Source organism: Malurus melanocephalus, unplaced genomic scaffold (assembly GCF_030028575.1).
Source record: "Malurus melanocephalus ecotype Western Australia unplaced genomic scaffold, MMel_1.1 scaffold_14, whole genome shotgun sequence".
NCBI lineage: Eukaryota > Metazoa > Chordata > Aves > Passeriformes > Maluridae > Malurus > Malurus melanocephalus.
The window spans coordinates 3,120,031-3,144,747 of NW_026623246.1; the positions used below are offsets into that span (position 1 = coordinate 3,120,031).

At 36.5% G+C, this 24,717-nt stretch overlaps 1 protein-coding gene across 1 annotated transcript in view; it reads right to left on the reverse strand.

Moving 5' to 3' along the window:
* DNAJC1 (DnaJ heat shock protein family (Hsp40) member C1) overlaps window positions 1-24,717 on the reverse strand; it is a 106,527-nt gene that overhangs the window by 23,651 nt on the left and 58,159 nt on the right. The window contains exon 8 of the mRNA XM_057383726.1: window positions 17,007-17,173. Within this exon, the coding sequence (XP_057239709.1) occupies window positions 17,007-17,173 (167 nt within the window). The remainder of the gene's footprint in view (window positions 1-17,006; window positions 17,174-24,717) is intronic.

Below are 24,717 nucleotides of genomic sequence, written 5' to 3' on the forward strand. Positions count from 1 at the left end.
CAGACCATGCAAACCTTTAATAACAAGTATTTTGTCTCATAAAGGTCACTTTMCAAGTATCAGTAAACACTATTTCCAACCCTACAGTAATTTCTGCAGATTTTCTTCAYGTCTATTTTACATACTTTTTTCATKTAGTCTYTAAATGGCAAAAAGCCATTCAGAGTTGATTTTCTTTCCCCCTTCCTACTTATTATTTATTCCTACTTCAAAAATTCAGAGCCAAGAGCCATTTTTAAGTACTGACTTTAAAAATGTTCCAGTTTATTAATAATCTGTAGAAGGCACAACTAAGCAATAATTCTTAATAACTAWGCAGTAATTCTTAATAAAAAGAACAAGAACCTCAAAAAACTTTCTATTACTTTAATAAAAATATTTTCTTATCAATAGAGCTAAAAGAGTTCAAAAATAATGACTTGTTAATGCCTAGTCATTGATATGAAGTAATAATCTGGTTAAAGCTACATCACCCTGGAAAAACAGAGGATGTAAAAAGAATGAAAACACTTCAGTATTTCATTGCAAAAATCTTTAGAAACATGAYACCACAAGTGAGAATTTTTTACCAGCTGACTATGGGCAGAATTTTGGTAGCCAAGGTAGGTTCTCTGAAAGGAGCTGAAGGACTGCTCTGTGTTTGACACAGCTRGCTCCAGCAGACCCACTGCAGGACTCAGCTGAGCCCATCAGYCATTCTGGTGGCACCCTGGGAACCTCTGGTAGCACTGTATTTAGGAACGGGCAAAGTGCTGCCCAGTAGTGTGAGGGGAAGTGTGAGGAACAGCCCTGCAGGCACCAAGGTCAGAGAAGGAGAGGTGCTCCTGACACCAGAGCAGAGACTCCCTGGCAGCCCAAGGAATAGACCATGGTGGACAACACCACAATGTGTCCACAAAATAGATCAGTGTGGTGGAAGACACCACACTGGAGCAGGAAAAAGCGTGGGGAGGAGTGGCAGTGAGGAACTGTTACAGACTGACCAAATGCCCCCCACCCCAACACTCTGTGCCACTGGGAGCAGGGAAGAGGGAGAGGAATKGGGAAAGGAGTGAAGTTGAGCCTTTAAAGGGAGTGAGAGGAAGGTGTTCTAGGWTTTGTCTTGATTTTTCACAATCCAATTCTATTTTGCCTGGCACTAAATTAAATCTTTTCCAAGACAAGGCTACCTTGTCTGTGACAGCAACGGATTACTCGATCTCCATACCTTTACCTGAACACATGAGCTTTTTCATCTTATTTTCTCTGACAGTCGTACTAAGAATAAGGAGTGAAGGAGTGGCACGGTAGGGACCTGGCAGCCAGCCTCACTACACTCACCAAAGGACTACAAAGTACCAAAATAAATGGTTCTATCTAAGATAAGTTCTGGTCAATAATTTTTTTTTTTTACAATATCCCCTTAAAACTACAGGAGATTACCAGCATTTAATATTGCTGCTGTTGGCTGCAACAGCAAAAATACCAGATTTAAAGTAAAACTGTGCCAGCAATAAAATAGTGTGCAGATCTACTTCCATRAGAAATAAATATAAAAAACTTATTACCTATTGGTAGAAACCTAACAAACTGATTGAATTTTCTAYACCACCTAATGATAATTTTAATTACAAGTTATTCCCTCAGTGATTTAGGTACTTCTGGAAAAAATTATTCACATTTTTTCTTTTTGCCACTACCTTATAAAGAAAGAAGATCTATGAATGTCTGCATCCTAAAAATGTTACTGTGACCTCTTTTAAATGGCAGAACATACTGGCTGACTTAAATGCTGAAGCCCTTTCATGATCACAAAGGTTTAAAGAGATTATAGATAAAAATGACAATTCCATAAAACACAGATTAAATGAGCACATATGAAAAGGACACAGAACCAAAAAAGAGGTTGTTAGACCATAAATATCATCGTTTAAAGTTAGAGAACAATTACTCCATACACAGTCTTCAAACAGTATCAGAAACCTAAATTAACTAATGAACTTCCTACCACTGGTTTTCTTTAACCAGAATTGTTTTAAGAATCACTTCTATATCAGTTTTACTTGATCAGSAAGAGACAAGACATAAATTACACCAGATGAATGTTTCCCTCAGAATACTTTCTTATAGTCAATTAAAAYTGACATTACCCTGGAATTTTCTGAGAAGAGGATTGAAGTCTATGAGTAAATGCACACCAATACAGTACAGAACTGCAGAGGGGCTGAGGTTGGAAGGCACCTCTGGAGGTCGTCTGGTCCAACACTTGGCTCAGGCAGGTCTACCAAGAGTCTGGTTCTGGCCAGAACAGTAGCCGGGGGAAACACAGTTAGGACCTAGAGCTTATTCTGTACCACTTCATCTTCTGAGGACTGGGGAAGGGCTCCCTTATGGGTGGCAGATGGAGAGATTGGGTATTGTTGTGGGGTTTCTGTGGTGGGTGACAATCACATCTGAATTGTTCACCTTTTCCTGCACATTGTCCTCACTACTGCTGCTGTTGCTGTTCAGTTTCTTATCTCATTGCTGTCTCCCTCAAATTGTTCTTATATCAACCCACGATCTTTAACTTTTGTGCCTCCAATTCTCTGCAGCCCACAGCAGAGACAGGGGGAGCGATCAAGCAGAGCATGGTTTGGAGTGTTTCAGTGGRAACACTAAATTGGGAAAAAGCATTCCAAACCCACAACACTATTGTTTGATATCCGCTCCAGCAACAGTCTCATTAAATGATGCCAAGAGCCCTTGTTGGTAGAAAGCTGCTGTGTCCTCACCACAGCATCTAATCGAGACACAGATTACTGCAATACCTAAGCTTGTGTAACAGAAGGAAACACAACTGGATATCTTAAGGTGCATTCCAGCCCTAAGATACAATTTTTCATGAAATAGAACTAAACACTAAAAAAAAAAAAATTAATTCAAAATTCTGGTATTTTACAAAGATCAACATACCTTAAGAACTTTATGAATCTGGTAATATAACTGGGATGGCATTAAATAAAATGCATGATACTTTCAATTTATACTTAACCTGGAAACTCATCAACTGCAAGTAGAACCACGTTTACTGGTAGAAGGGTATTAAAACTGGTAGACTGGTATTAAACTWCCAGCGTTATTCAGAGATCAAAACCACAAAAGGTGCTACCAAATGAATGAAATAAGATCCTTCCAGAGATACAGAATCTCACTTGAAAAAACCCCAAACTTTTTAGGCCAGGCTTTGTTTTGCTTAATCACAAATAGTTTTCTCATTCTGTTCATAACCTTACAGCCAGTTACCTGAACAGAGCAGAACAACACATCACCAAAGTAGGACACGAGTACTTGGGTTATTCATTTACCRAGTTTTAGTCTGGACATTAGAAAATGCTTCAAAGTGATTTTCAGCATGCTAACAGGACCTGAAGGGTTCAGAGGGGAAAAGAAAACCTTAATCCATTCCAATTAGGACCTTGTTCCATAGCCAAGTTCTCTCTAGCATTAACACAAAAATACGTCAACTAGTTGTTCGCAATGTATCAGCTCCTACACTGTTTCCTTTTTTTAAAAAAGGAGCTACAGCCAAAGTAGTAAAGCATCTATCTCTAGCAACACACACCCGAAAAAGGCCAGGGTTCTACCATACACGTTTTCACACTTCAGGTTCTACCAGGCCTTGGGTCTAGACTTCATACAAAACTTTCTTTAACCTACAGCTGTTAACATGACCGTGTACATGCGGGGATGTTTTGAATACCCATCTACATGACCATAAAGCAATCGCAGTATTCCTCCTAYGAAATAGTTTTAAAAACATGAAAAGTTAAAAAAATTCCAACATATTTTTATGGCTTTTGAAAAGAAGTGGTTCCATCAAATTTACACAATGCCCAGGTAATTCTGCTTTTTCTTTTTGTCATTACAGCAGGCCATGAGGGGGAATAGGTTACTTCTTGCCACATTCTCAAAATCAAATCTACTTTTGCATCACGCATGCCAGAGGAAAAATGTCACAATTAAATGGTTCATAAGTATAACACTAAAATTACTATTTAAGTCAATGTAATTGAACAGAAATTAAAATGTAGTTTTTAATTGCATATTACAACTTAAACGCCAGCACTTAGCAGAAAGTGTTAACTCATTTATTTTTTAATTGTTAGCWGCTTCAAGGCAATTGTTTTAATGCAGAAAAAAAATGAGAAGCTCTTCAGTAAATTTGATTGTAGGACACTCAGGCATGTAGATCAAATAAAATATAGGTTGAATATGTAATTAGGCTTGGCCTGTGATACATTAATGTGGAGACAAATTCCCAAAGAAAGGGAATAAATGTTTTTCATTTCATTCGTTCTCAAACACCTATTTGGATTCTTAAATGCAGTTTGAAAAGAATTTCCATTTGATAGGGAACAGGAAATTGAAAACCTTCTCTAGTACATAGGTCAATGAATTCTTCAGGAGAASCATTTTGCAAATTTCATAAACTTCAATAAATAAGTGCATAGGGTAGTAAGTTCCCAACAGATCGCATCCGGCAACTTATTTCATAATTACTTGACACATTAAAAATCTWTAGCCATGCTAAATTCACTGGAGAAGATGAGCCCACAGGCATGCAATTACATTAAAGCATACGATTAATCCTTATTAGTAAAGAGTGTTTTTCCTTGCAAGGTTATTATTTGACTCTTGAAATACTAAGTATCAAATATTTAACAGTATCAGGCTGCATACACTTCTTTTGTCTACTTCAGGACAACATGGCATGTTACAGGTATTCTGAAAACGTTAACATATGGTATTTAAATAACATTTAATTCACTAAACCATCCTGTGATGGAGTCATAATAAACAAGATACTATTACACAGCTAATCCCGCCGACTGCTCTGCAGTGCTCTCCTCTTCTCCCTCTTCTATCCTTTGTCCAGCTTTTCTGTCAAGCTTCCTTGCACAATTTATTACAAGATAGAGATCACCTCAATAACTTTTGGATTTATTTGTTTTTCTGGGGTTTTTTTGTTGTTTTTTTTTTATATTGGTCTGTTGCTGGCAACATGTTTCTCCAACCTTCATTCATCTTAAATACTTTATCCAAAACTGGGGGCTTTTGTCTCCCTTGACTTCCTTCAAACACAGGTTTTAACTGTCTCACTCTGAAGTATTTYACCACCACAGAGAACCTCTAAATAATGTTCTTCCTTTCACATCAAATGCAACTGAAGTCTTTTACTAGCCATGCTATCTTGCTTTAATGCCCTAARCCAGCCTGGATATTAAGGTCTCTTAATTTTTAACTCAAATGCAAGAGCTACTTTGCATCCCCAAAGTGCACAGACACGCTGTGGAATGGAGAATTATATGACTCACCAAGTCAGGTTTATGAACATGCTAAAACCCAAAGGAAAAATTCAGCATCCTTCTCCAAATAGACAAGATGCCCAAAGATTACAACATTCTGCTATGAAGAATACCAAAATGTAGGGATTTGGTTTCAACATACAAGTTCACTTTGGTAGAGAACAAAAATAGAGAATGGTATCTAGCTGACAACCCAACAGATGTTCTGACATGGCTCAAGGCAAGTGTGAATTTTATGGCTATGAAGGAGAGAAAAATAAAGAAAATGAAAGCAAAAAAAAGTTTACTCTCCCAGCAGAATATGCCTGCAAGAATCAGAAACAATATACGCATTTAGGACCCTAAACAGGCTACCTGGAAAATRTCGTGAATACAGCCCATACTAAACTCAACTTCAGCTCTGTTTTCCAACAGTCTAAATTGTCAAGTAATAATGAAGGAGGCGTGTGTGTGTGGGGAATCTGAAAAGTTTCCATGTGTTCATAAAACAGATCTGTGATGACAACCTCAAGCACTGCCAACAAAACCCCAAATTTCAAAATGGTTAATTATGAAATAGTATACAGGTAATTGAAAATAAGGGCAACACTAGTAAAACTAGTTAAATATATAAACATTGTCAAATTCCCAAATATAACCACAAAGTTTGGGCTAATTAAAAATCAAAGGTAGCCTTTTTTCATATGCACAGATTTTACTTCTCATAATTTGTGGCCATCTGAAAATGTATTATTAATGTCAGTCTCATTCTTTCTGCRCTTACTTTCTCATTACCAGGCTAGTTTTCCAAACAAGGACAATATAAAAAAAAGCCTAAGGCAGTGATATATTGCAGCTACTGGTAGATATCCAGTCACCAAAACCAGTATAGTTCAAAAAACCCAAAACATACTAAGTTACAAATTTAGATCCCCTAGTTAYGAATCTAGACCCTCTGTTGATATATTTTCTTTCTAGACCTATTCMAATCCAGATTTCCAAGGTGAATTACAAAAAACACCCAGTAAATAGTAAAAATTGAAGTTTTATGTTTTCCATGTTGATGTTTGTATATTTAAAAAAAAAAAAAAACCCAAACCCAGGCACACAGTTCACTTCAAGATTAAAAAGAACACCACCAGGAGAACTCTGCATGGTCAGAATGCTGATGTTCCCTAAAAAGGTCTGTATAAAAAAATCTGATGGTGTACAAAACACTAAGTAAATGCATGCTTACTTWGTGAAGTCTGGGGGGCTGCAAACAATAAAACACAAGTTTTCCATAGTACTCAATTGCAAACAATGCAAGAACATCCACTCTTTCACAATTTGCATCTCAAAGACAGTGACTGTAAGAAAGGAATTCTGCGTTTTGGAAATTATAGAAAGTGCTATCACCAATACAATAAACTAACCTCACTACAATGTACTGTTTCTCATAGTGTGCCAACATTAAGTATGCTCTTCTCTTTTGCAGGTTTGGGCAAGTAATACATTATCCTGCAGCATTTTATAAGAACAGCTATGGACAAAACCCCTGTTCCTTTAAATGGAACACAATTGCATGCTCAAGTGTACTGAACTGAGTTTGARGACTAAAGGTGATATTTTCAAGACTGCATCCTGCCTGACAAAACCCATACAGAAAATGGCTAATTAACTAGWTTGAGATTCTCTGAAAATTCTGAAGTGCGAAATGCTTATATCAGTAGTATCAAATCATTCCTTAGCAAGGCAGGATTGCGTATTTATCTTTACTATGAAAACAAAAGCCAAACATCTCTCACACAGTTCAGTTTATTTTTAGTAAYTGGAGTTTACCATAGATTATAATTTCTGGGTCATTTCTATAAATAAATTTGACCAAACCTCACTCTAGTCACAGCCCCAGGAAGAAAAGGAAAGCAGCAGCACTATGGACTGAAAGACGGTAAGATGCTGAATCTGACCAGATTTTAACTGGTTTGTCTGGAAAATATGATACAGAAACATCACTGTGTATTTACACTTATAAATTAAAACTGGATTTATTTGAAGCTAACTTCATTCTCCAACTTAAAGATAGCTAAAATCTTACCAAGAAAAGTAAGTAACTATTTTGCAACAGTTTGCACTTTTCAAATTCATGTTAAAAAGCCAAAAAGAGCAGCAGTGTATTGAACTACAGAAGTCAGTGCTATAAACTGCAAATGCTTTCTGATCCCTAAGTTGTGGATCCTGTGAAAATCCCATTTCAGGGATATTTAACATCCTTGCCTCTCATTTGTTGCCAAAATTGGGAGGATACAGGGATTGTTGAATTGCACTTGCTCCCTCCTCTTGAAGGCAAGAGGGGCAAGGTCACAGTGATTAACCAGCTTTCACATCTTCTTCCAGCTCCTATCCCTAACATGTGCAACTACTCCCTTCTGCTCCTTTACTCTTCCTTTCATAGTTGAGATAGGAGTAACTGTTTTGGGAAGTGACAGTAAGGGAATTCTACCTAGGAAAACTAGGATTTCCACAACCCCCTGACTCCAACTGGGTTAAATCAGCGCAATCCCATCAAATGTTTTTTTACATCTCTCCCAGGCTGAGAGGAAAACAAAACTGGGGCAACGAAAACTATTAATTAAAAAAGCACTGCACAATTTCTTGCAAATTTATGACCTTCAGGATAGAAGAGACACCACCAATGACAAAAGTTAGAACTTCAAGGATTGACTGGAAAAGATCAATTTCCTATTTCTCCTCACAGGAATGAGGTTTCTCTTATGTCAACTACCATGTTTTTCTGTGATAGACAATGTCAATCTCAGAAATGCAACAGGACTCGAGATCTGAGGTAAATTAACAAGTCCGACCAGAGTAATGAAAGTTAATGTAAAAAGCTATACAGCCCTAATTTGGACCCAGGCATTGCCTGAACTGAGATTATAGTACTGCCCCATGGAGAAACAGAGCCGCATTAAAAAAAAAAACCCTGTGTGTTTGTCCCCACTAGTTAATACCTGGCACAATTAAATGGAGCTCTTTGGTAGTTTTCAACTGACAAGACTCAAAAAACTGGACAAAGCAAAACCTCAAAAACCAAATAATAYGTGAAACTAATCAGATTGAATTATGGCAGCAAGTCACATCAATCACTTCTTCTGGAACACAGATTCAGTTGGAAAACTACTGAAAGCTAAAATTTGACACTACAACATCTATATCATGGTGTTGAAATCAGTGTATTACTATTCTTGTCTGYACAAGACAAGAACCCATGCTACTATATTTAATTAGAAGGAAAGTTTAAAAACTCCATCAAAATCAGGAAATATCAGGCAAATGTCAACTGTATTGCCTTAATTCAACACATATGCATGGCTGATTTATGTTTTTAACTAGTGCATAAGTGTTTATATAACATATTGTTACTATCTTTAGGAAATGCCCTTAGGGAAATATTTATTTTGGCTCTTTGTTTCCTTTGCAATCTAGMCTGAATTTTGGTTGTGCTGTGAAACAAACCATTTCCAACCCCCGCTTTTTCTCTGGCTGTCATATCAAATAATTTCTCTGCATCATTTAGGTACATTTTAATACTATCTTTAAATATTCAGAGCATGAGTTTCTTGCTTGCAGCTCTAGCTGGCCTGAGCATGGCATATTTGAAAACAGGATATTAYTGAATTTTATATTCTAAAAACACACCATTTTATTTCTATAAATTTAAGAATAAATAAAGAAATTAAGTTTCCTATACTTTGTTAACCTAAGCAATGGGTCAAAGASAGAAAGGCAGAAAAGGAAATACATAAACCAAGGATACTTACATAGCRGTTATTCAGTTAGTGTTTATTCTCAGACTTTGCATATTCATGACCTATTTCAGGCACAACTCTAACTCATGGTTTAATGCTTACTATTTGGGGCATTTTGTCTCAGTCATARAAACTACTTTCTCTGAATCCAATGCTAGGAGAAATTAATTTCTTCATTATGTATTTACAAATACAAAATGTTCTTTGATGTATATTTGCCATAATATTGAAATCACCAACTGAAATGCTAGTTAAGGAATATATCATGCTATAATTTTATTCTTCCTTAAGAAAACCTGAGAACTAAAAAGCCTTGCATGTTTAATACTGCAGATTAAATTAGATTCCTGACCCTAATGATTTGATATTCACAGCTAAAAAGCAGACAAGCTTTATTCTAGATTTAAGTATGTGGGTCATTCTCTCCAAGGAAAACGCAATAATTAAAAATAATATTTTTTTAGAATCACATTTATTCTCTCCTTAAAGCTATTCAAGTCCAAAGTAAAGTCCTTAGAGGCTTCAATACTCAAGACAGAAGTCTGAAAAGAAGGTTATTGTCTGCATTTAAGGAAAGATGACTCAAAGTGTACAKAAAAGTAAGTAAATTCATTGTTTCTAAACAAATAAAAAGTACACCAACTGGATAGAAATATGCTAAATACACTAATTGCCTAGAAATAGACTGCTCTAGTTCAACAGTCACATAAAGAAACAAATTGGACAYAAAASCAACAAAAACATTGGCTGTCAGTTRTAAYGCTTGAAAAATTAAAAAGGTSTCTCTGGTTTTCTTTTGTTCATTAGGCTGACTGACTTGGTGGCTAGCAAAGATGAAAAGAAAGGGGAACAGAATCACTAATATGTAATTACATAAACATTTTAGAATAACCAAGGTGYCCAGTTATTTCATTGGTATATCAAGTCTTGTTCCCTATGTCACCAACATAATGTGTAACAAAAGGACGCCTTCTCCACACTCTCCCTGGGTGCCAGGGAAGGTCATGGAGTACATCATCTTGAGAGCCATCACATGTGCAGGACAACCAAGGAATCAGACCCAGCYAGCACAGGTTTATGAAAGACAGGTCCTGCTTGACTGGCCTGGTCTCCTTTTCTATGATAAGATGACCCACTTAGTGGATGRATGAAAGSATCTAGATRTGTCTACCTGGACTTCARTAAAGCCTTTAGCACMAYTTCCCACAGCATCTCCTGCAGAARCTGCCTGCTCATGGCTTGGCCAGGTGTGCCCTTCACTGGGCAAAAACTTGGTGGAAGGCTGAGCCCAGAGAGTGATGGAATTACATCCAGCCRGTGGCCGCTCACCAGTGGTGCTCCCCAGGGCTCAGGAAGCAATTCTGTTTAATATCTTTRTCAATGATCTGCATGAGGGGATCGAGGGCACCCTCAGTCAGTTTGCAGACACACTGAGTTGGGTGGGAGTGCTGATCTGCTGGAGRGCAGGARGGCTCTGMAGGGGGATSTGGACAGGSTRGATCGATGGRCCAGAGGTCTGAGGTTCAACAAGGCCAAGTGCTTGTCCTGCCCTTGGATCACAACAACCACTGCAGTGCCACAGGCTGGGGGAAGAGGCTGCAAAGATACCTGGAGGAAAAGGACCTGGAGGTGCTGGTTCATGCTGAACATGAGCCAGCAAGTGCCCAGGTGGCCAAGARGCCAATGACATCCTGGCCTGGATCAGCAATAGTGTGGCCAGCAAGACAAGGGCAATGACCATCCCCCACCCACACCTCAGATCCTGGGTTCAGTTCTGGGGCTCTCATTACAAGAAGGACATTGAGGTGCTGGAGAGTCGAGAGAAGGGCAATGGAGCTGGTAAAATGTCTGAAGCACGAGTCTTGTGAGGAGCAGCTGAGGGAGCTGAGGATGTTTAGTCTGGAGAAAAGGAGGCTCAGGGTAAATCTTAACACTCTCTTCAATTATCTGAAAGGAGGCTGTAATGAGGTTGGGGTCAATCTCTTCTCCCAGGTAAGAAATGAGAGAAGAGAAAATGGACTCAAGTTGCACCAGAGGAGTTTTMTATTGGATACTAGGAAATATTTCTTGAGTAAAAGAGTGGTCAAGTAYTGGAACTGACTGCCCAGGAAACTGGTGGAATTATTCTCTTGAAAGTATTCAGAAGGCACACAGAGTGGCACTGAGATGTGGGTCAGTGGTGAATATGGTGGCACTGAGTTRACAGTTGGATTTGATGATCTAGAAGGTCTTTTCAAACCTAGATGATTCTAYCATTCTAACTGCTATGAATATTTTATCACTAGAGTTCTGCTGTACAGAAGAAAAATATATACTTTGTTCCATACCTGCCCACCAATATCAGACAGGAGCCAAAGAATGCAGGTAGATCTAAACACTTATTTTTAAAAGCATGTGTATAATTTTCCTTTAATAGTAATAACTCTAATTAAAAATGCCAACTGTAGGAGTAGCCTATGTGATTCTACAGACCGTAGAGTTTTTTTAACATGCAAACCCAATATTCTACTCAGGCTGAGTCTGCAATATTTGCAGCAACACCGAGCATAAAAAACACACAGGAAGGTCTGTCTCTTAACACTTATAATAACACTCCTATGCAGACATTTATTTATTTTTTTTTAAATGACGGATCTTTTCAGTAACACTACATTTTTAGGACTTCGGTAATTGAACAATAATAGAATACTGAGATTTTCAACTCACAGTTGCTAAATTCAATGTGGCCCAGATCAATAGTGACTCAACATCATCACCATTTGATGGGAATTTGGAGCAGGTTAAAATGTATTATGAGCTTAAACTAGCTCCAATGAATAACTTCATAACTGACACTAACATGTATGGCTGCTGGCAGCCTCAATACTGAGCCTTAAATTCACTGGGAACCCAGACAGATTTACTTTCTGGACCTACAGGAATACTTCTGAGCCAGGATTAAGGCCCACTAGCWGGACACTATGAGGAATCTTGGACTATGAGGAATCTGGGACTGCTAGCTGCTTACTTGTACCTGTCCCAAGAATAAAAGAGCATCAGAATCCAAACAAACTTTTCAAATAGTGTATTTGCTTCATTGTKTAGAAAGAGAAAATAAATTACTTCAAAACTAGATGACCTCAGGCTGCACACCAGAACAGAATAACCCTTCCCCTCAAAGACCAATTTATTAAAACATCTGGTTTACACAGCACCTTAATCCTGCTAAGATACAAACTGCTTGCTTAAGAAATTAACATTTTTTAAAAGCCTGGAAACTGTATTCAGGTAATCCGTCATATGACATCTGATTAGAAAAAGCACCACATTATTTGCTACTAAAGAAAAAGCATACTCAGATTTCAAAGCAGCACAGATGTGGGAAGATCCAAGGCAGAAGAGAGCAGGTGGCAGGCTAGCTGGCAATTACAAAATGTACAAGGTTATAAAATGACTAAGACTTAATTGTCAAATCTATACATTTAAAGCTAATATTAAAATACTAATTTAGCATTTGTATGGCATTTTACCTTTCAATGTTAGAAAGCAGAGAGATYTCTTCTGTACATTTAAAGTTATTTTATCTCACTGTTCTACAGTCAGGTTTCAAATAAAACCTTTATGATTAAAAAGCTCACTCAGTTATCAATACCCTATATCTGAAACACAGTGCTTTGATGGCCCAGGCTGAGAAAAATAAAAACACGAACTGCATTTTACCCAGAAAAGAGTTTAGYAGCAGAATGATCAGTCTACAGTTCAGTAATTAAGAAAAAAAGGTAACTACCACGTTTCCAGCATCCATAATAAACTRAGTAAAAACAATGCTTATATATACTTTTATTTCACAGTGTTTTTAATAATCTTAATTTAAAGGTCAAAAATATAGCAAGTACAAGAGATGTATGCTAAGTTTCCCAAGCTCTCTGCACAAAAATAGTTTTTACTACTCCTGCTTTAGTAAAATCAAGCCAGGTGCCCCCTGCAATATCAAAAACAACCAAATGCCAAGAAGTGCTGCAGGATACATGAAAAACAAAAATAATGAGAAACATCATTTTCTACCCATACATCTGGTCCAGCTGGAAGGGATCAGGCACTGTCTTTCTCCACCTTTATCTCCTCTTTACAGAGCAAGCCAATATCAAAAGGTCAAAAGTATTCACTAGTCATTGAGACAGAAGTTGGAATTCTATCTTCAGAGACAAATGAGTCAAATAATGATATGAAATGAAGAGGAGATTCCAGTGGAGAAGATGAGGAATCTGTAAACCAAAAGGAATGATAATCCTGGTCTCACTGAAGACAAGCATAAATCTCCCAATGATTTCTTAAGGGCCAAGATTTTCATGCAACAACAATATTCTTCAAATAAGCAATGAATTCTCATGGAAACAACATGTGTTACAAATCACACAAAATCAAATCAGAACAAAGAGTATGAGAGAAATCCCACTGAGAAATGATTCATCAATAGCATGATTCCAAAAACAGTGAATACATATATTCTTGCATGAATATTTGCAGAAATTACTGAACAAGATCAGCAGTAACAAAATATATCCTTTAATAAGTTCCTTTTCTTTCTTCCAGCTCCATGTAATAGGTTGCTCAACAGGGAAGCAAAGGTTAAATGTCTACTAACTAATGCAATAGTGCCTTAACAACATMTTCAGGCCACAAAAGAATATATTTCGAAGGAAGTCCATTCCCTCTACATTTCCCTTAATTCCTCATATACCTACACARAACAAGTCACTTTTTAGTGACAAAGAAAAGAAAAATCAGAAACCAGAGCTAAGTAAAATTAAGTCAATTTTCTCAACAACCTGAAAGATCCTGCAGATCTTCACCCTTTCAGAAACAGAGTACAAACATTCAATGACAAACCAAAACAATCTTTGAAATAAACTTTTCTTTGCTTGCTTTGAAGAGTTGTGTTGATCAGCATGAGAAGGAGCTTTTAGCAGTTCCTCCCAGGCTCGTAGTCATATGCAGTTTGCATGAATAGTATGAACAGCACTATATGAATATGCAATTTTGTCCTAGGTAAGTACATGATTTCCTATATAGAAAAAAAAAAAAAACCCTCTCTAGAGTCCCATTACTTCATTTCCATGCTCTCAAATACAACTGAGTCAGCTCACACTATGTCCAACAGATCGATTTCAAGAACAGGATAGACAGAAAGGTTTCATAAACGATCCAGGTAAACATGCTCTCGGCATGCAACTCCCCCTACATGTTACCCAAATCTGAATTTAAGCATCCTGGCTGCAAAACAAATATTTCTTAGTATATCTCTAAACTTAAGAAAAGCAGTAAGTCATAATAAATTATTGTAATTTTGCCTAAAAACTGGAATGGACTGGAAAAACATTGTATCCCGTTACCTCCCCACAGCCTCCCTTTTTTGTGGTCTAAAACTCCAACTATTTAACCTTCCCTCACAAATATGATTTYCTAAATTTATTTTCACTCTGTTTACCTAGTCTTTTTGTTAAGTATTCTCTTTTTTTTTTGTTTTTTTGAAAAGCACAACAATCAAAACTATATAAAAATAGGTCCCAAAGGTGGATRGATCACTGCTACACAGAAATGCTGAAAAATTACCTCTCAGTTCTGCAATACTGATAGTATCTATCTCCCAACAGCTYGCTTTCTTTTATTATTTCATTTAATATTCAGTTCTAAGTAAAGAGTAACAACTTGGCAAGACTAGCTCCTCATAGACATAAACTCAGTGCATTCTCAAACTTGGGCAGAAGAATAACTTTACTATACTGTAAGTATGTTTTCACCCAGCTATGAAATCTTAGGAAAAAAAAGAAAACACTCCTCTTTCTCCTTCCCTTGGTAGATCATTTATGATGCCTAAGAAGGAAGCTGTTTTCTTCTCTACAGCCTGCTATCGACTTCAATACTTAAATCCTATGGAAGCAGTAATGAAAAAGAATAAATCACAAGGAAAAAAAGAACTCATAGTATTTAAACTAATAAATCAACCTAAGAACTGAACATAATTTAAACTTTATATCAAATTGGGCACTTTGCACAGTACAGCACTTCCAAAACACTGGTTCATGGATTTTAGGCACCTCTAAAGTACAAATGTCAACAGTGCAGAGCAGTTGAAGAGCAACATTAAATTATTGTAAGCATCTACATTTGGGATACCAATAGCAGGGRAAGCAACTCTACTCCTTACTCCTGGAAGGATGACAAAGTAAGATACTACTTTATCAAGCTCCTTTGATTCTACCGCAGTTTTCTCAATGCTGGTTGGTCATATGTAGTCCACATCCTTGAATTACAACGGAAGACAAGGGAAAAAATGGCTGACAGGCTTCCTTATGAGTGAAAAATGACAATCCCAAGAAAAGGTCTGGCAGCAAAATGATTTATGAAAGAGTAACTTTTTCCTAAAACAAGCAGAACTGAGAGGTGAATGTTACACACCACTTGGTTTCACGTCCCTGCAAGAGGTAGAAGAGGGAAGCTGACCCAGTTCACATGTACGACGTGAAAGTGAAGAAAAATACGTATTTCTAAAATGGAAAATGTGTTAAATGACAGTTAGGAACAATTCATTTGTGGTACAACCATTTTCCTGGTGAGCTTATTACAAATCGCATGACACAGACCTTCTCCTGCTACAAATTGCTCCTACAGGCTACTACAGCCAGTGACATATATTCTCCATTTCTTTGTGCAGTTTGTGAATCTATTTCCCTCCACTACTGTATTAAATGTTGATGTWGCACCATGACATATCAGCTGTCAAGCAAAGCAAGCACAACTCATCACAGTTTGTTCAGGTCAAACACTTTACCCAGACAGYATACCTACAAATTGCCTGCTTGTACCTAAAAGGTCAACCCCTTTTGCAACAGAATATAATTTTTAAAATACCCTTATTTAGCAAAGTGATGAGATACAATACTGAATATCCAGATAGAAGTGTAGAAAACTTAGTTTCATTGAGGACATCTGAAAGGATGGACCTAMAACTAGTTCTTCTAGCAGAGTCTCTGAAGAGACAACTTCTATASATTCTATGAGAAGGTGCAAACTTAYAGATGGAATAAGCCCAGTCTTATCCAATTTCTGCATTTTCATGGAAATTCAAAGACAGACTCAATTTCTCTCAGAGGGGAARAGGAGAGGAACCAGATGATCAAGCATGCAACCAACCCCACTTCACTTCAAGCAAACCCTTCTCATCTGTCTTCCAAGGAAGGCATATTTTCAAGGCAACAGAATAATTTACAATATTTATTCTCAGTTYCAACATGAAAATTACACATTTTCAAGCTAGTATGATTAAATAAAATTTACCAGAACACAGTTATATTAATTGACACTAAGAACTCTTATCTCTGAKTAGAAAGAACCTTAACAATAGGCCTAAATTGAATTGTTAGAACTTYTTGCATCTTATCTGATGCATGGAACAGTACATGATCAGTTCCATAATCAAAAYATAATACATCTGCATATTAAGAAGCAAAGGTTTCTTCTTTCTGCTTTGCTTTTCTTTTAACMGAGAAGAATCTATTCTTGCAAGCAAAATTTTATTAACTGCAATTAGAGAAAGAACCAAGCCTCATACAACTTGACAGCATTAYGTTCCACTAATTTCTAGTGAACAAGAATAGTTTATTATTATTTATATTAGAAACCATAGAAAGCTTTCATATAGCTTAATCAACAACATCCTATTATAACAAGATTTCCAGTGTCATTACAGAAATTACACTGAACATTGAAAAAATTTTTTCTGCTATGTCTCTGCCAGACAATTAGTACTTCTATACACTTTCATGGTATATGAAAATTGTGGAAGCATACACACAATATTCTGTTTTCCTGAGAGGCAAGGAAATGAATCAAAATTTAAAATACATAAGAACATGGAAGATTTTGAACTTACCTTCTTTTTCTGGGTTCTGTTCCTGCCTCCCAACCAATCATCCATCTGTTCCTCAATCTCTTCAATTGAAGCTCCATGATCATAAGATGGTATATACGCATTTGATTCCAGTGCTGTGTATACAGGGAATTCTGATTTTGGTTTCTTGACTTTAGGCTTCTTCTCTTCTATAGAAAAGCAAAAAAAAAGAAGGAAAAGTAATGCTACAAGTACTGCAGGGATGTATAATTCAGAAGCAGGCTTAGCTCCTCAACTCTTAATCCTACCTTAAAATTTCCACTGAGGAAGAGGATTCAATTTCTTTGTTAAAAAGTGAATCAGAGTTTTACATATTAATTTTATTTTCATTGAATGTAAATAACAATGCACCCACTTAGCCCTTCTTCCATCTGAACTATGCCTAAAAGGGCCAGATGAGTTAGCTCTCTCCAGTTACTCTACACTACCTGGCAAAGGAGATTAGTACACAGGCAAAAGCACAAGAGCTGTTAAAARATTCTGAAAGCCCAGCTAGCTTCAGAGAAATTGGCAAAGGTAGAAARGTGAATTTTAGACAATTCTGTATTACTTTAGCAACCTATGCTAAGTAGAAGCTTCTGAGTTAACAGGTGGCTTCTCTATACTAAGATTTCTCCAACCACACACTGTTTTTTTCTAGCACTTACACATTCAGGAAGATTTAAATATTGGACCTAATTTCTCACACTGATCACTATTTTCTGCTTTCTCTGACCTTCAAATGGYATTAAATGGAGAAGCAAACTCATGGGATAGAAAGGAAGAACCACAATAACCTAAACCCCAGTGGCTAAAATTGCATCCATTATATGAGACGATTTCAAAAGTAAGATTTAAAATGGAAAATTGACAGAACTTTAGGAAAGACAAGGAGATGAGGAGCAGAAAGAGAAGCTTGAACACTCAGAAAACATCCAGAAACCTCAGGTGCACCCAGTGGGACTTTTCTGTTTTTTCATTTTTGTTTGTTCAAATTAAATGCCCCTAAACTGAAAGAGCTGATGAAATACTCCACTGCAACCAAGAGGGAAGTTCTGCTCTTGACTCCAMCTTTCCACGCTCCACTGCACATCTTTGTGCTCCTCTCGCTTCTATTGTGTTTCTACAATTAGCCAATCACTCAGCAAACTACTTTAATTTACTAAGCTAGTAGAAAATTACTCTTAAGGCTCAAACAAATAGAAAAAACACAAGTCATTTAAAGGTGGTGGGCAAAGAAAAGAAGAACCACACTTGTGTGATCAGTTTATCTGCCTTTGCAACCATGCCCTAACACTTGAGAGGAGAAAAATCCTTTTTTTTCATGGAAACCTTAAAAAAATTCCCAAAGAGCAGAGAGGACTGTTCCCTACAGATTCTCATGCAGAATTTCTTTTCCTAAAAATATGTACAGAAATAGCACAATRAAATAACTCCGCTGATTTGACAAACTCTGAAGAAGCGAATATTTAAGAAAACAATTAGGTAGAGAGAACTGTTTCTATTMCAAAATGAACAGAAAATCCTCATAGATCTTGAAAGTTAAGAGAATGACTAATGATCTTTGAAGCTGTTCACTGTTTAGAGTTTCACTGTACATTGTTCAGAGACCTGTTTTTGTAAATAATCTTTAACTTTACTTGTCAAATTCAATAAATGAAATTTTAAGTTACAACTTGTMTTTGGAATTTTTTTAGCATCCTTCTATACAGATGTGTAGAAAATATAATGAAATTACAGATACTCCTCAAAATTAAGTGACAATTCAAATGTATTAATACCAACATTTTTCTTACTGCGCAGATATTAGTAAAGACAATACATGTACAAATTTATTTTTTCTATTTCAAAAGGTAATTTTTATAATAAAATAATGTATATTATACATAATTTAATTTTACTCCAAAACTGCCAGGYATAACAGCTTCTGGAATCAGTTAAGATTTGTATGGATAAGTTACAATGGCTTTACCAGCTCTTTGCTGCTAACATATATACTGGAAAAATCTTCTAGGAAGTTAACTTAAATGACAATTTCYACCACTGTATTTCAATCCCTCAAAATAATCAAGCACACTGTGTGTGTTCACTTGGAATTATGTAACAGCAGAGACACACCATTACAGTTGGCTTTTCCTGTATCTTGCACCCCATCAGCTACTGCTTATTAGTTTTCCCTCTCAAAATATGCAAGTAGTTAAAGCCTGAATGCTTTTAACCAAAATTAAAAACAGAGCACAGCCTGAAATAGGTCATCTAGGCTCTTGCTGTAGTTTTGGAAGTAATTCTGTAATTATTTGCAGAGGACACTGTGCTCCACTTTAAAATGAGGTATCAAAGACAGTATCTAGGCTTTCTTCAGGCAGTTAAGTGACAGAGGAAGACCTAACATAGATAAGACACCCTGCTGTTTGCTGACTATCAAAGGAACAAGAAATCCCACCTAGAGAAGATGGCTGTACAACCTCAAACAAGCACTCAACCAGAATTTTAAAAAACTTATCTCTACTGTCTCCTGTGCATATACAAAAAGATGAAGGAGTTCAGCGTATCTCTTAATACCACTATGGTTGTCATACTGAATTTAAAAAAAAAACAGAACTGAAGTCACAGCACCTTTGACATAGGGTTCGCAACAACCCATCAAGAATAGTTTCACCTCAGAATTTTCAAAGCCACTTTTGAGAACAGGAAAGCACATAAAAGCAGTTTAATGGTAACATCTTGAAGGATTTTAGAGGAAGTTCAGAAATTATGTTTAGATGTATGAAGCCTCAACTTAAAGCAGCAAACCACTGGTGCTCTTTCAGGTGAATATAGGGAAAGCAAAAGAACTATTTCACCAAAACAAAASAAGTCCAGAGGACATATCCAGGAAGGAAACTTCCCTCTTTCATGTTATCTTTTTGCTATCAGCAACTCAATTGGCAGCCTAAAAGACACTTCCGACCTGACTGGGCACTTTGCCCTGAAGAGAAYATGGATCAGGTTTTCTAAATAGTAGATGATGCCTAGACAGCTGAGTCCTGTATCTGCTAAGGCTTGACAGAGAGCCAGAAAGTTGGTGCAGCTGCCACCACCCTGATCTAAAGTAAGGATCGTGCTGACAGTAGTGACAACTGCAGCTATAATTCAGTTTTGAAACACGAGTGCTYCCTGAAGTGTCATTTTCAAATGAGGCTGTAACAGAACAGAACAGGCTTTTAAAAGACTTTTTTTTCCACCAGTCTAAAATATTGTTTTAATATTGTTACACACAAACCTAACTAGAGTGTAGGAAAGACATATAGAAAAGATTCCTAGGCTCCTCTCTGTTCCGTGACAGTGAGCTCAGCGTCTGCCACTGTGTCCTACGTGGGCATCAATATCCTGCAAACCTTCACYATGACCAGAGTTAATGGTACTCATGAACTAAACACAGGGGAGAGAAAACAATCTYGGTAAAAACAGAGCCCGACTTCAAAAGGGTAAATGAAAAGCTTACTCTCTTTACTATTTTCTGGGAATATTATGTACTTTAACTGGCAAATTATGGTGTAGTAACTTTTTTAGTTTATTAAATAAAATTAAAAAGACAGGCAACAGCACAAGTAAATGGAATCCATAAGCACAATGGAAATTGTTTGACACCTACCAGTCCAATGTAAACTGAGCAGTATTTTACATGACTCATACTAGATTTTTTAGAGTTCTAGTCCTTTTTAGCAGTAGGAATTTTGTTTTATCATTTGCTGAATTCATACTGCAAAAATGATTTTCCAAAAGTATTTTCCACCTTTAGAACTATGAAGTTCTTTACCAGAAGAATAAAATTGATTATGTATTTAACAACTTAGGAGTTTAAAAAAAAGATATGGAGCCATGTCCTGTACGTTTGAACAGCATATAAACACATCTATCGCTGGAGTGCCCAGACTTTAACAGATAACAATTACCTAACTATCCTTAATCACAGAATTTTATGTTTTAAAGGCCTCCAAAATACTATTCCTGTACTGGCTATACCTTTTACTGGTTTATGGTACCATGATCTGGGTTTTGAAGACTGATGAATTACTTGCACATAATCAGATACATTGATCTTCCTTGTTAGTGCTTCCACCCTGTTAGTACATTAATTTTATCAGTGGCAGAACTAATAGTATCTGGATAATGGTTATTTGCTTTAAGGTACATCAGCTGTCAGATAAGGAATCAGCTAGACTTTTTGGATCAAGTRCCATGTAATAAAATATGTGATGCTTTTTCCATAACAAGCATCAGARGGCCTGTATTTTAAAGTTTTCAGATAAATTTATTTTGATTTTACATGTTAACTGATGTAAATGTAAAAATCTCAGAGAATTTTTCCACAGAAAAAGCAACTGCTTCACAGAGGAAGAAATAAATCCAAAACTAAGCACTGAACTTCTGTGAAGAAATTATGAACACAKCAAGTTGTAGCTCCCTCACTCTGCAAGGCTTCTAAGCTTTATGCATAAACAAGAATTCATAGAAAATACAGTCAAAAAAGGACAGTGATACCTTGAAAATCAAAGGGACAAACTGCCTGATATCTCAYGCATTAGTAAGCAAGAAATACGACCACACAAAAAGGAAGACAGCAAACATCTTTTTTRAAAATCAGTAAGATACTGCAGAGATCTCTCTTCTCAACACAATTCACTCAYCTATGTAACTATGAAAGACAGTCAAAGCATTTACAGCATTAAAATTTGTTGAAAACATGACAAGAGAAAAATTCACTTACACATACAGTAACACAGTCAGACAGAACACAAAGAAACCAGAAGTCWGGAAAAAAAAAATTGCACCAAGGCTTTGACAATCTATTGAAAAAATGGAGTATATCATGTTCTATATCAATGCAAATACAGKGCAAACACACATATGCTTAAAAAAAGTACACATTTCTATACTCTGAAAATCAATGGGATTATATGAATATATCAAGAATTAGGGACAGATACATACATCTGCTGTACTGGACATACAAGCTAGTTTATTTTTGAACAAACTGACTAAAGACATGTCCAGAAATGAATGCATCCTCAGCTACTTCTCACAAGCTGTAGCTTTTGGTGCCTTTCACTTTTTTTTGTCTGAGTACTACCCTTCCCAAAATGTCCAATTCCCCTAAAATACAAAGGGGTTAGAAACAAGGCTCCAATATTTAAAGCTAATTTGCCCTCCAACAAACATATAATGAAGCATGCATGCCTCTCTCAAATGAGCCTCATGCACTGTATGTTAGTGGAATATTTTCCATGAAGTCTGAAGCAAGTTTTGTGGGGAGAGGTATCACACAAGCCTACTTGAAACAATTGGGAAAAACACACAAGCTTGAAAGTTCAAACTCCTTTTGGGCCTGCCAAAACAATCAGTGAAATGGATGATACATAGTTTGCCATAATTAGGCTTTGGAGGTAACAATTAAGTGATCAGAACATTCACACCCACATCAACCAAAAAAGCATGCATTGCATAAATTAATTTTCTCTGAACCTGTCTGTCAGCAAATCATTACTGAGTAGCCATGTCAACACTGCATTTTGGCAGGGATTAATACTAAACACAATTACCCAAGATATTCATCAATTATTTGGAAGTAAAAGGGAAGTTGCCTTCAGWACAGTGGTAGAATCCATAAATTCGATCAAAATGGTTTACGGTGAAGAGGAAAGYACAGGAAGAAGCACTGGCCTACTGGTAGTCTGGGACCAATCAAATGAAAAGCGTTTTTGAAAATTACACAATTAAGGGCCTTATGCCATATCTGCACTTAGGAGGCACTTTGTGCAAGGAACTTTTGATATCAGAGCTTGCAGTTATGGTGGACAAGCAGTCTGAAATGAGCTATCAGAGCAATTTGAACTAATGCAACTTGTGATTCTGTAATACTACAGAAGAAACATGGTTTTATAATCAGAAGATAACAAACTTTAGAAAACTGTGTACAAACCCACGGCCCAATACTTATAGCCACATTGCAAAACTAAACCGTGTACAGAAGATGCACAGAAATGAAGGGCTCAAGAAAGGCTTCATGTTAAGAAAACCTGTGGATAAATAAAATTATTTTCAGGCACAGACATGCTAATAATGAATAACTGAAAGCTACAGCTGAAGAAATCCATACTGAAATTAGGATATAACTATGTAATAATAAAATTAATTAATGAAGAACAGAAGGCATCTCAAGGTCTACTGACCAAAGTCAAATGCAAAGCTGAAGTGCACCACTGGTACAAATCAAACAAGACAAATCAGGAGAATCRGTATTTTTCACTGATTTTCACCTTTCATAAAGCACTTATACTAAATGACCTAATGACATCTGCTATCCCTATGTTTCATTAATGCTTGAATGATGGGGTTAAGGAAAAAGCAGAAAAACCCACATACAGTTCAACATGGTTTATAACTAGAAACAAAACAGCCTCTTGCCACAGATTGTTCCAGATGCCTTGTACATCATGGCAAGAATTCTGGATTTACAATGCAAACGTATTTCGTAACTGGTATGCCAGTAAAGAGTTCACCTGCAATTCCTASCAGGCATATAGCAGTTTTTTCCAAAAAGGAGTATTTTAAGAATAAATTTAAGTCTTCATATTGAATGTCAGGGAAAATAAACCAAGAAGAATGGAAAGTAAGAGAACTGTCACAGCTAAGCATAAAGATAGAAAAAYAGATGTTTCCCCTCAAAATGGACAKCATTGAAAGAAGTACTCCAYGCAAAAAGCTCTTGAGAGCAGCTAGAATTTGTCCTGATAATTATTCAAAACTTATAATTGAAATTTAAAATCTGAGTCATCTGTCCTGATGCCTATGTCATCTTAGTTTAATAATGCCTATTCAGTGCAGCTAATACCTACTGTACTTTACATCCCATGACTAAGAAGAACAGGACTATCCATTGTGAAAGAACCATTCCCTGATGCAGGGATCACACACATGTGACACTATAGGAGAAGGAGAAGTTGAAAGAAAGTTTACTAATTAGAGCACTTCCATTTAAATATAAACTTTTGTGGTCTGACATCTAAATGTGAAAAATGCATCAGAAAATGCAACACAAACAATTGCTACTTTTGTCCCTAAGACACATACCTATTTGTAATTCCATGCAAAACAAAACCATATTTCCCAGGAACATAAGACTGTATTGTAAGTTACTCTATTTTTGTAAGGTAAAGTTGCTACATTTTATTAAGGAAGTAATGACAGTTTTGAATGGACTGAGAAGTGATAAGAAACACAGCACAAGTGCTGGAAAAATAAATCAAAACTGCATAATATTGACTTACCAAGAAATTATTTTTTCACGCTTCTTCCCAAAAATAGAACTTTAATGACATCTCAGTATTGCCCTCTCTTTCCTATTTAGCAAATTGTATTTTCCTCCTCCAGTACCCTTCTCTGATTTTAGCTGAAGCTGCCTACAGAGTACCGCACAGTTTCAGCAGGAAAGCAGACAGACAAGGGGGCAAACTAGCAATTAGGGCATGAAAAAACAAGCACTGTAAAACAGCTATTGCTAATCAGCATGAGATATGTTTACTCAATTAAATAGATGGAACCTTTATTAAGACCTCGCATCCCAGGGACAGTCTCTAAAATTAAGAAGAATGGGGGCAAACAAAATGCACATTTGGTAATTTACAACCTTTCTAAGCTAATTGTGAARTGACAATACAGAGCAAAATAATGA